Source organism: Gopherus evgoodei, chromosome 14 (assembly GCF_007399415.2).
Source record: "Gopherus evgoodei ecotype Sinaloan lineage chromosome 14, rGopEvg1_v1.p, whole genome shotgun sequence".
Lineage (NCBI taxonomy): Eukaryota > Metazoa > Chordata > Testudines > Testudinidae > Gopherus > Gopherus evgoodei.
This window is the reverse complement of record NC_044335.1, coordinates 8,472,820-8,485,409: the sequence shown is the minus strand read 5'-3', so window position 1 is coordinate 8,485,409 and position 12,590 is coordinate 8,472,820. Positions and strand designations below refer to the sequence as shown.

Here is a 12,590-nt window from a genome sequence, read left to right as displayed (position 1 = left end):
AGGATTTGCAAAAAAGGGGCTAGTGTAGACAAAGCCTGTGAAAAACCCTTCTCTCTCCCCCTAGCCTCCGCCCAACAATATACCTGTCCCCTGGATATCCAGCTACAAACACACAGAGCGCACAATCACTATTCACAGTCCCTAACTCAGGCCTCCAAATTATCGTGGAAGAGGCAGAAAAGGGCCTTTAAACTTGAAGCCAAATAAATAAGACATCAGAAGAAAATGTCCAGAAAGACTAGAGTGCTACCGTGTGTCCTGGAAAATAACATTCAGTTATAACTCAGTTTCTTCAAATTTGTTTTATTTCCTAATAGCCACCATCTTCGGATGCCACAATGATTAAAAATTGCCATTTCTTTCCAATATGTGTAAAAACCTCCCGTTGATCTTGATAATAGCCCTCTTATTCAGCTCAGTGCTCATAGTTCCGCTTGGGGATTTAGGCAGGGGGAATTCCTGCCTGCTATTAAACAATAGTTTACTTCCTAGCAGGAAATGGTGTGTAATTGGTTTGCCATTGTTTACTCTTGGCTGATTAGTCCTGCATGGAAGTGGGTCGCCTCTTCTCCCTGGGATGCTAAAAGGTAAGCTGTTTCCATCGCTACTGGATTCACTGAATCCCCTAACTTGCCACTCAGATGTGAAGGATGCATATGAACTAGGAATGTTCTCCCCTTGGTGCGCTGGGATTAATGCTGCTGAGAATTACACATATGGAACAGGCAGCTTTCCCAGCTGGCAGAAAGAAAAACAAAAAATACTGCCAGGCCAAGCTCAATGATTTGGTTCAAATATCTACCTAGGTAGCCAATGACTCACATCTCCACTGTAGCTATGGGCCTCAACATGCGCTCAGAAGCTTCAGTGAACTATCCCAACCTCCTGAGTCTATTGGAAGCGTTGCAAAAACACCCTCCCTCCTGAGATTCCTGCTATGTCCTGCCTTCCTCCCCCAACCCTAACTCAGCTGCAGCTACTACAGCCACAGTATCCTCCTGAATCTATACCTCTGACCACAAGACATTTATGGTCATCATCCTCCCAGCAGCTCTTCAACACAAATCACACTGTCACCCACTGGGAGAGTAACAAGCTCCTAGCAAGGAACGAGGTGTGTTAAAACATGAGCAGCTACCCTCTGCCCAGGCAGAAACATTCTGGCCTCAGTTAATGCAGATGTCTTTAGGATGCCACTGCCAAGTCCTTGTAAGTAACAGCAAAGAATTTCACAACTTGGTGCAATGTAACCATGTAAGGGCAACTCTGTCCATCTTGTACAGTACATTCCCTTTCATGGCTCTGTGGGATCTGAACTATTCTTGTCAGAAGACAACAGAGGGCATTTTACTTTATATTGATACTAGAAAGTGCCTTAAGATGTCTCTCTAAAGGGACACTGTCAAGTACTTAAGGCCCCATATTATGGTTCTGCAGAATAAAATTTTACAAAACCTGATACTAACAAACGTTGTCCCCAACCGAAAAGATTGTTTGTGAATGAGGTTTGGATTTAAACATCTCTGTCCTAGTTACAGAGCTGTGCTTGTGTTGTAAGTTTCACTGCCTGGTTCTGATTAGAAACAAAAGTGAAAATGATTTGTCTGGTTTCATCATGGGTGCTGAGGAAATGCAACACACAGAAACCAGCAAACAGCATAAGTAGTGGAGAATAAATTTCAAGATATGTCAGTTTTAGTAATCTCTGATATTAAGCGAGGAAAAGACATATTTGAAAGCAGGTATTTCAATTAATAGATACAGATAGCGGAGAGCCCATGCTCTCACACGTACAATTCACAAAGCCATGAGTATAAAGAAGCAAGCAATGGGGCTTGTTTCCAGTAGTCTGTTGCAGAAAACAACATTGCATGTTCCCCAAAGCTTATGCACAGAGCTGCCCCCCCAACCCCTCTCCCCTGTCAGGGCAAAGCTACCTCATTGTTACCCCATCTAGCCGCTATTCCCACTCTGGTCAGCTGTCACATTCCAACCGCCACAGAATCTTTGGACTCTGGTTCCTGAGGGTCCAGCACTGATTGAAGTTGGTGATATTCGAAACAAAAAGGGCTCTCAGCCATGCTTGTATCTGTGTCCATCACTTTGCACTGACTCAGCCCTGGTCTACACTACAAGTTTAGGTTGAATTTAGCAGCATTAGATCGATTTAACCCTGCACCCCGTCCACATGACGAGCCGTTATTTTCGACTTAAAGGGCTCTTCAAATTGATTTCTGTACTTCTCCCCGACAAGGGAATTAGCGCTGAAATCAACATCACCGGGTCAAATTTGGGGTAGTGTGGATGCAATTCAAGGGTATTGGCCTCCAGGAGCTATCCCAGAGTGCTCCATTGTGACTGCTCTGGATAGCACTTTGAACTTAGATGCACTAGCCAGGTGTGGAGTGTGCGCTGTAGTGAGAGGCCAGGATTGTGTATGCTGATTGCATTGGTTTGTGTCTGGGGGGGTTGTGCTGGGAAATTTGCGCAGGTGGCAGTTGGGCCAAGCATTCCACCATTTGTGCAGTTGCCCTTATAAGACCAATGAAATTGTTGCATGCAAACTATCTGTTGAGTTAGGGTGGCGATTGGCTGAGTTACCAATGATATCACAATAGTCTAGGACTCTTGGCATGGCATAGATACATGCCTTACTGTAGTTGCACACCATACAGGTGTAATTTGTAAAGTTAAAATGAGTGAGAACTTCAACATTGGATAGTAACTGACCATGAAACCCAGCAATGAATCAATATGGTGACATTTTCAACATGCTTGTAGCTGCTTCCATTGCTTCACACTGGCTGTACGGACATTTTAGGCTTCTAAGTGACATAATGAGTGACATTCCTGGGATCTTACAGATTAAAATATCAATTTTTATCTGTTTGCAAAAGATGACATATAGGACACCTCAAGTCTGTCTTGGGCTTTTATGTGCCCAGTTCATTTCCTTGGGGAAAGGGGGGCGATTTCCACAGAAATCCATGTGGCTGACTACCTTGGCGGACTAGACACAACTCAGTAAGATTTGGACTCTTTGGTACACTAGACATTTATCATCACTAAACATTTCCTGATGCTGTTCTAGCCTTTATCCTAATGCCATTCTCAGTAGGTTAAAGTTTATCTCGCTCTTATTCAGTACAAAAGAAAGTTGTTAATGAAGACTGGAATGGGCCAAGACTAAAGCTTTGCTTCAGAGACCGTATGTGTCTTTCTGAAGAGTGATTTCTGAAATTTGTCTGCTGCAGTATCTTAAAAAAATACGTGAGATGAAAGACTATTGGAGCAATTTCTAAGCATTCTAAGGGTGCTTCCAGAGCTCAAGGTTCGTGCTGTGTACGTTCATACATCCATGCAATAGCATATTCTGGGGATCCTACCACATTCTAGTGAGTTCAAAGATCATATTGAACTAAACAATCTGCTTTGCCTTACTTAGTACAAGTCCCCCAATTCAATTGGAGTCTCTGACTGCTACTATAAATGCAAGTAAAAGTATCCTACACAAACCTCCCCCCCGCCACATGCCATTTCAGGCTTTCTAAAAAATACAGATGAGGAGCAAGATACCACGTATATTCTGCCAATGTAGACAATCCTTTACAAACAAAATAACGAGACAAGTTCCTTTCTCCAGATTGCCTGAGAAGAGTCCTAGGCTTCAGTTTCCCACACCCACATGAATCCTCAGTAATCTACAAACACAGAAGCAGTCTTAATATACAGCTAGATACTAAATGTAAACAGCAGAACACTCCCCGAGAGCTGCTTCTAAAACCTGGGAGAACTGTGCACACATAGTTTTGAATGGCATGATGTGTAGAATCAACATTCTGAAGCACAAAGGGCGCAAGACTAAAGGAGACACTTAAAAATCCCCCACACTATAAAAAATACATGGAAATCTAACTATACTGGGAAATGCATAAAACAGGAGGTGACCCATGTAGGCTCTGGACGTGTTCCACCTTAATTTCTGGAAATATACTCAGGACAACAGGAGCCTTAATGGAACCTGAAATAATAATGAAGTTAATGTCTCCATTACACACATTACATTGGTAAAAGATGGCAAACAATGGATAAAAAAACACCTATAATGCCAAATATGACAACACCGGGAAAATATAGCAATACCAACCATCAAAGAATGGATGGCAAACAACATCTGTATAGCACTTCTCACTGTTGTAACTGATCTATAGCAATATGATTATTGTTATGCAACACCAGACTGAAAGTTGAGAGAAATTTTGTCCATGGGGTTTTAAACCTTCAACTCAGTAATATGAGGACATCTGCAAATGTTAGTATAGCTATTTCTTTCTGATCCCCTTCTGCAAGTTAATTTTCTTTTCTTGTTGCAAGGGACAAGCCTCGCTGGCAAAGAGCTATTCAACTGCTACACCAGTTTTCGTGCTTATAGCTTCCTCTGGGGTTAGAGCCAAAGTAAACCAGAGTCCAGAGATCAGATTTTTCAGTACATTTGATATTCACTTTAGTTGGGTATTCAGCTGACACCTATCGAGTTACCCAAGCCACACACACAGATTCCTTGGCTCAATTCACCTTCTAACCCTGTTCCCAGCACTCTAGCTCGAGATTTGAGACGTGGTATTTGAAAGGAAGTAGGCCACTTTTAATCCCCATTATCCCTCCCCCTTCCTAATTTAGCCACATCCTTCATTCCTTTCAGTGGCTACTTTTGTAGTAACCATCTAGCTTGGTATAGTTCAGTGTTTCTCAAACTTGTCAGGTTGGTGACCCCTTATCTGAAGCCAATATTTTGCATGAACCTCTTACATTTAAAAGGTTTCAACGATAAACCATCTAATTTATCTGCATGTTTCATGGGGCTGACTGAATATGGAACCCGAAGGGGACGGGTGTGCAAGTAATGGGGGAGAAAGATTTTCTTTCCATTAGAAGCTAATCGAATTTTCTATGCCTCACAACTCCTTGATTGCTTTTCATAACCCCCTACCGCCCGTTCCCGGGTTTGAGAAACTGATGTAGTTTATTCGTTGTGAGGGCTCATGTTATACAAGGCAGTGTATGAAACTTGCTTTTTGAGGAATACTGACAAAAGTATAGGCTACTATTTTGATACTAGCATTACAGATACTAGTGAGTAGAGCCAGAATCTAGATGGATTTACTTTGTCTGGTATTTCATTTCTTTACCATCCTGTGTGACAACAGCACTTCACAGATAAACACCATACCAAGGCCTTACCCCCAAATCTTAAAAATTAAGGTTTTCTGAATCAGTAGGAGAAAGTAAAGTTGTATCTAATAATTAAAAAGTGCAGTGCATTAAGATACATGAGACTGGAGCAACTTCAGACACCTGAGAACCGTGGCTATCCAGCAGTTTTGCTGAACTTCTATGATTTCAGATTTGCACATTAGAAATTAGACTGGAAGTAGGGTTCTGCTGTAGCCTAATATCCCACCCCTCTAGCTTGGACCCAAACTGCAAAGTTTGCTTCTATATCCACTGGATATTTGTACAGTCTGAATCTCAGCCAACCAATCTCCATTCACAATGCCCATTTCATCAGCTGAGTATTGAGTCTGCATGCTCTCCAGCCATTTACCATTGAAATAAAACACCTGAAGTAAGACAGATAAAACTTGGAAACAATTCTTTCAAAACCTAAACGCAAGAACAGCTGTGAGCTTCAGGTCAAAAGTGCAATGTGGTGGATATTAGCCAGAGACAGGGAACTGACAGATAACAGAGGCAGTGTCAACATGTGTATTCTCATTCCAACTGGCTACACTCCCTATGGGCTCTGTTAGTGAGATAGCTAAAAATAACATGTCAGCAGGTAAAAAGTTTAATAGGCCATTAAAGGACCTGTAAGCTATGTATTAAAATATTGTTTAGATATTTTAAATGAGTTTCCCAGACAGCATAATGCCCTACTTGTTAACATCTAAGGTCATATGAAAAGTGACAATTTCCTGAATATTTTGTCTCTTGCAGAGTAATTAATACAGGGAAAGCATGTTAAGAAAATGTAAGCATTTCCTATAACGACACATAAGCTTTCAATAGAAGAGCCAAGAGTATGAGCGCATCGATGGCAGAAACACATACAGCACTGATATTAACAGAAGAAAGCTGAGCCTATACTTTAATAGTCTCAGTCAAATTAACCCACAAGGGCATATCCTACATAAGCTTTCCACGGGTACATCCAGATTACCCATCAAATCAACGGGTAGCGATCGATCTATCGGGGATTGATCTATCATGTCTCGTCTAGACGCGATATATTGATCCCCAGACGTGCTCCTGTCGACTCCAGAACTCCACCAGGGCAAGCGGCGGAAGCGGAGTCAATGCGGGAGCCGCGGCTGTCGATCCCACGCCGTGAGGATGGGAGTAGGTCAGAATAAGATACGTTGACTTCAGCTACGCTATTTCCATAGCTGAAGTTGCGTATCTTACATCGACCCCCACCTCCAGCGTAGACCAGGCCCTCCTCAAACACATTTCAATGAAACAGGCAGAATCAAACAATTTTTAAGTGTTTTCAGACTCCTGTGATGTATACACCTCTACCTCGATATAACGCTGTCCCTGGGAGCCAAAAAATCTTACTGTGTTATAGGTGAAACTGTATTATGTTGTATCAGAGGGGTAGCCATGTTAGTCTGGATCTGTAAAAGCAACAAAGAGTCCTGTGGCATCTTATATACTAACAGACGTGTTGGAGCATGAGCTTTTGTGGGTGAATACCCACTTCATCGGATGCATGTTATATTGAACGTGCTCTGATCCACTGGAGTGCCCCTCACCCCCTTCCGGGAGCACTGCTTTACCGTGTTATATCCAAATTCATGTTATATTGGGTGGCGTTATATCGAGGTAGTGGTGTATAATTAAAGCAAGGATAATACAATGAGCTAAATTTGCAACATATACTAAATTTGGATGAGAAAGTTTTACGTTAACAAAAATGCAGACCCAAGTTTTCAAATGAGGCATAGTTCTATATATTGGGTTATCAAAAGATTTCATCTCTAGGTCCTCAGAATTAGTCAGTTCTGTAACTTTCCTGTACAAACATCTGAAGATATTTTAGGGAACTTAAAAACCCACTGGCATTTATGGTTCTGAACTAAAAGAAAACACTGCACATCAAATATGTTTAAGCTGTTTATTTTACAACAAAATGTTCCATATCAGACAGCATCTTCAGTTAGAAATTCCTGGAAAAGAAAACCAAACAAAACTGTTACAAAGTCGTAATCTGTTTCAGCAGCTTTAATAAATATTTTTGTGAAACTTCATAAACAGCCTGTAAATCCAGAATACACGTTTTCATCAAGACCTAAAACTTTGGAACCTGGAAAGGAAATCACATTGATAACCTTTGCAAAGATGAGATAAACATACTTACTTGGAAACAATCCCATCATGTTTTGCCAGACGCAGAATAGAATCATCAGATTCACCCTTAAATAGGAAGAAAATGGAGTTCTGAAACACGGTCTATAATCCCTGGTTTCTCATTTTTAAATGTAAAATGAGAGATGTGAGGTGCTCAGCTACTTAAAGACATTTCTGGAAGCATCAAAGACTTAGAGATATATATAAATCTGTGATGGAATGCTATTTGTGCAAATTAGCTTTTCCAAAAGTATTCATCAAATTCTTGGCCATCCTGCAGTACCAGAAAGTGGTTTTAACTTCATACATTATGTCACTTGATGTTCAACGATATATCTTGTTATTATGAAGACACAGCACCCTGATGAAAGTGCAGAAAAAGCATCACACTGGGTTGGTTTAAAAAAATCTTAAAAGCTGGATTGTTGTGTTGCTTACTAACACCACAGACCTAACGCTGCTCCAGAAATTGGTCACTCGGTATACTGGTTGCCACCAAAAAAAAAACCACCAAAAAAACTTCAGCTATTTCTTTTACTGATTTCATTACTACAGATTTTTGGACAATTCAAGTATACATGCTTTAACCAGAAAAAAACCCAGAATAAATAAGTGGAGAAGTTGATTTGGTAATGGAATTTGTTTGTGAAATTCACCTCTTAAATCTAAACAGAATGAACACAAGGTAGCTTTTTGTTTTACATTTAAAACTGAATAAGGTCCATGAAAGGTACTGGATTGAGAACTTTAGAAACAGAAATCCTCTATCCAGTAAGGATGTAGAGTAGCACAGGAAGCAACAATACTAACATCCTTACATTCCTCTGACAGTGTGCCTCAGATATGTCCTGGAGGAAAAACAACTTGTGGATAAAGAACAGCCGTGTTTCTATGATGGACTGGCCCTGTACAAACTCCCACTAAAGTCAGGAGAGTTTTTCCATTTAAAGAGAAGTTGGATGGGGTCCACTGTCTTTTTCCCTTTACTGGGTCTTCCAAACAGTGTGCCAGATGAGAGGTATGGTTTTTGTGATAGACACACTAGTCCACTGGGAGTTGGACTGAGATCACAAACTTTTCACAAAGGCCAAACATGCATCACATGGGGATAAACAGTCCAACCAAATTAAGACAGTTCTAATTTTCAAGAAAACATTCTTACCATCCTACGAATTGCTCCACAAATGGCATAAGTTTTGAACTGGCCATTGACTCTGCCTGTGACCTTGTCAACCTACAATTATAATTAGATCATTTTGATTAAGTAGACATGTTGGTAGACACACAATTCTTTTAATACTTTACCCTCTAAAAAATATCTAGTTTGCAGACAAGGTGTAAAAAGGTAAATTGTTTGCAGAGAAATGGGCCCTATGTTCAGAATATCATGAATCACAAAACCTGAACCAAATGTTCACATTAAAAATCACTGGTTAGGTTCTCCACATACATAAAAAGACCATGGTGTCTGATGGATTCAGGATCAGACAACATAGCAGGAATACAATAACCAGTAACAAACTGGTGTATTAATGAAGGCCTAGTTAGAAGATAAAGCCAAAGTCTCTTTTGGGACACAAGTACATGTCCAATTTAAAAGTAAGTTTGTGGATTCAGCTGCCTTAATGACAAGCGCGCTTGTCTGGATTTAGGACTGTATCGAAATTTGGAAGAAGCAGTGTTTTCTGCAGGCAGATAAATGCACAAGAAAAATGACACAAATGATCTCACTTTTTCAAGCTGTAGAGAAGTTTCCCAGAAAGAGAATGCTGAGCTGTGTAATATTAAACCCTGCAGCGACCCTTAAAATAGCACAAGGATGTGTTTTTCATTTCTGCTGATCCCCAATCCTTGAATAATGAAATATGGGAAAGTAAGAGAATTTTTCTTAACATTTAAAGGGAAATAAAATCACTTAAAAAATGTTCATGTTATGGTGATGATGTAAAAAAAGATGAAGTAATTTGTCAAAATCCACACAGTAAGCAAATTGCAGAGACAAAATTGCAAGACTTCCAATTATCAGTCCCACACTTTAACTACTAAGCCACATTCCCTCCACGAATATTAAAAAAATTACAAATCCTGTACAAAGCACAACGAAGGCAGATTTGCCAAAGCAAGCTGCCAAGATAAATTACATCCAATGCTGCTGAGATGGTATTAGACTTATTTGTAATGTAATACATTACAATAATAATAGATGTAATACAACATTCACACTGACATATTGAGCACTTCATAAACGCTAGTGAAACTGAAGGTTCTAAACTTCACAAGTAGTTACAACTCTCTAATTAGATCTACATCTGTCATGAGTATACTTACCTCAGAAATATTCATTTGAATGGACGCATGGTCCTTAGCACCGATTATTCGGTTGCTAGCAGAGCTGAGAAAAGAGGTAATATGAAGTTAAAATAAAAAGGATACAAGGAGGGTATTATATTAACTGAACAAAGCCTATTAAAGGCCTATCCACAGTGTGGATACAGCTGGGCTAGCAGTTTGATGGTGATAGTCAAGGCATCAGACAGCTCAATGACCATACAGTTAAAAATAGGTCTGACACTGGATTTAAACCTGGCTCTTATTTGGCATCATTACACTTAGCGATGGCAGTAAATAATCTTAATGTTGGCCTATTTCATTATTTTCAGAATGTATTATTTTTAGAATGTATGTTCACTGCATGTAAATGAAGATAACTCACACTGGAAATATACATTCCTACCTGCTCTGGAAAACAACTGTAAGAAACTGGAATGTAGCTGCCTACTATGTCGGAGACGAATGCTACTTATTTAGTAACAGAGCAGTGGTGGTGACTGAGTAGAATCAACTGGCCCTTCCAATAGCACCCTCACACAAAATTAATTTTGCCTACACTTCATATAGTTTATTTAAGGGGTTTACCAGGTTTATCTGAATTTCTTATTAAAAAACCTCCCAGTATGTCTATTTAATTATTTGCCTATCTTAATCCTAGGACTGTGACTTTTAGACTAAACATTGTGAATTCAGATACAGTGAGTAATCATGAGTTCATGGTAAAAACTCCTAAGAACTCAGAAGGAGCTCACGAAACTGCTCCTGCAGGAAATAAACACATACTCACAAATGAGCAGTTCATTTTATAAATTTTTGTTCCCCCTTGAAGGTCAGAACAAAATGACTCCCAACACCAATCTGGCCACTTGCTAACATCCATGTGCTTTTATGAAAGTTGTGTTTTTCTCTCTCAACAGTGAAGGTAACTAACCACTGGAACACTTTATCAATTGTCACGGTGAAATCTCCATCAGTGACAAGTTTTAAGACAAGAGTGGGTGTTTTTCTAAAAGATCTAGTTCAATAAAGGAATTATTTTGGAGAAGTTTTATGGCCTGTGTTACCCAGGTCAGATTAGGTAATTGCAACAGTCCTTTCTGACCTTGGAATCTAAGAGGAAGTAATAATTCAACTAAATTAAACCCTTCATAGAATATAGTGAACTGGTGCTTTGGTTACCAAGTTTCATGCTTCAGGGCATAAACTTATCCTCACACAGGAACTACCTTTCACACACCATCACATACCAGTGAGGTTTATTATGAGGATACTGACATTGTTGGATGCAGGAGGCTGCACAAGACTGACCATCTGAGTCAGCCTGGAAAGACCCATGCCCCTATATAATAGCATCAAGCACACCAAGGAAAGAAACTCACCATTTACGAGGCACATACAGGTCCACAAATTCCCCAGCATCATTCTGCATCTTATTTTTCTATATGTAACCACACAGGGATGTGCAAGAGGAGATACCTAAGGGGACATAAATCACAGGGTCATACCCTACTAACCAAGCACTCAGCTACATGTTGTAACAGCCAAGCCCAAGCCCACCTCACTCTATCCATCTTAAATTTTACTCTGTAGTATCTCTGTGCCTTTTGCATAAAATCAATAGCAATAAAAGTCCCTTATGAGCTTAATGGAGTCTCTGGCATTTCTCCTTTTGCAACACGTACAACTCTGCTTGTGGTCAAGTCTTTGTTTTTGAGGACTCTGCTAGTTTTTGTGGGGGTTGATTTCGGAGTATAAGGGCATGTGAGCGTTGTGAGAGTCTGATGGCGGAAAGACCTTTCAAAAGGGAAGGTTTTGCAGCGTTTCCTAGAGACAAGCAGGCATATTTGCCTAATCTCACAACCAAGGCCCCATGACAAATACTTCGCCCTCAATCCTCGCGTGCTTCGTCCTGGGCTAGGTGATCGGCGCGGCCCCGTCACCCTCATGCACCGGGACTGGAGCCATTAAATACCGAACTCAAATCTGGACCTAACGGGCCCAACCCCGGCCCCGCACCTAGCCGCTGCACGGGGGCCGGGCGGCAGGAAAAGCCTCCCCGCCCCAGGCGGCTGGGATCGCGACGGGAAGACAAACTCCCCCCGGCACACGGGAGAAGAACCGGGGCTTCCTCCGCTGGCGGCCGGCCCGGGCCAGGCGGGAGAACCGACGCCAGGCCAGGCTGCAGGCGGGGCCGGGGGCCGCCGGAAAAGGGGCCGGGAACCCGGGGCCGGCGCCCCCCCTCCTCCCTAGCGGTATCTCAGGCGCCCCCGCGGCCTGCGCCCCCAGTCCCGGCTCGCGCCCCGCCAGCCCGGCTACCCCTCGCCTCCTACCTCGCCGCCAGCCCAGACCGGAAAGGGCGGCACCCGCCGCCCGGAAGCGATAAAACAAAGACGGTGAAAGACGCGAGCGCTTCCGGGGCAGCGTCCTTGACGTCACTAGCGAGAGATGGCGGCGGGGAGCGCGCGAAGCCGCCGGGCCCGGAAGCGCGGGCGGAGTTACCTGGCGGCAGCCCCCCCTCCCAGCTGCCGTGGGGGAGGGGCTGTGAACAGAGCCGAGACGCAGGGCGCGTGGCCTCGGAGCCGTAGGGTGACAGGAACCCCCCCCCCCGCACCAATATCAACGGAGCTGGGCGGGAAGGGGAAATCCCAACCCCCCCTCCACCCCGCCACCAGCCCCCGCAGCGCAACGGTCCGGTTCTGAGTCGGGACCGTCCCAGCGGGAAGGTTCTTCCGCTCCTTGGCCTCAGGCTGTCACACGCCGCTGCCCCGCGACCCCCCTTCTCACAACAACGATCACTACGTGACACCACGAGGGGAGCAAGCCTGAGCCCAAGGGCTTCAGGCCCAGGC

The 12,590-nt window shown here is 42.6% G+C and overlaps 1 protein-coding gene across 1 annotated transcript; it reads right to left on the bottom strand.

The window, feature by feature from the left end:
• Positions 1-7,163: 7,163 nt before the first annotated feature.
• On the bottom strand, positions 7,164-12,142 carry RPS21 (ribosomal protein S21). The gene is made up of 6 exons (XM_030533492.1): positions 12,072-12,142; positions 11,121-11,217; positions 9,739-9,802; positions 8,573-8,644; positions 7,421-7,476; positions 7,164-7,229 (listed from the first exon to the last, which is right to left on the bottom strand). Exons 2-6 carry the CDS (start codon positions 11,168-11,170, stop codon positions 7,220-7,222), a joined length of 252 nt encoding a protein of 83 aa, XP_030389352.1. The 5' UTR covers positions 11,171-11,217; positions 12,072-12,142; the 3' UTR covers positions 7,164-7,219.
• Between the last annotated feature and the right edge of the window lie 448 nt (positions 12,143-12,590).

Excerpts from the sequence above, each read along its gene's own strand:
- RPS21 (XM_030533492.1), bottom strand. The coding sequence starts at position 11,170 with ATGCAGAATGATGCTGGGGAATTTGTGGACCTGTATGTGCCTCGTAAA. Across the intron at positions 8,645-9,738 it reads TTCAAATGAATATTTCTGAG|GTTGACAAGGTCACAGGCAG; the intron begins GTAAGTATACTC and ends TTATAATTGTAG. Across the intron at positions 7,477-8,572 it reads GTGGAGCAATTCGTAGGATG|GGTGAATCTGATGATTCTAT; the intron begins GTAAGAATGTTT and ends TTCCTATTTAAG.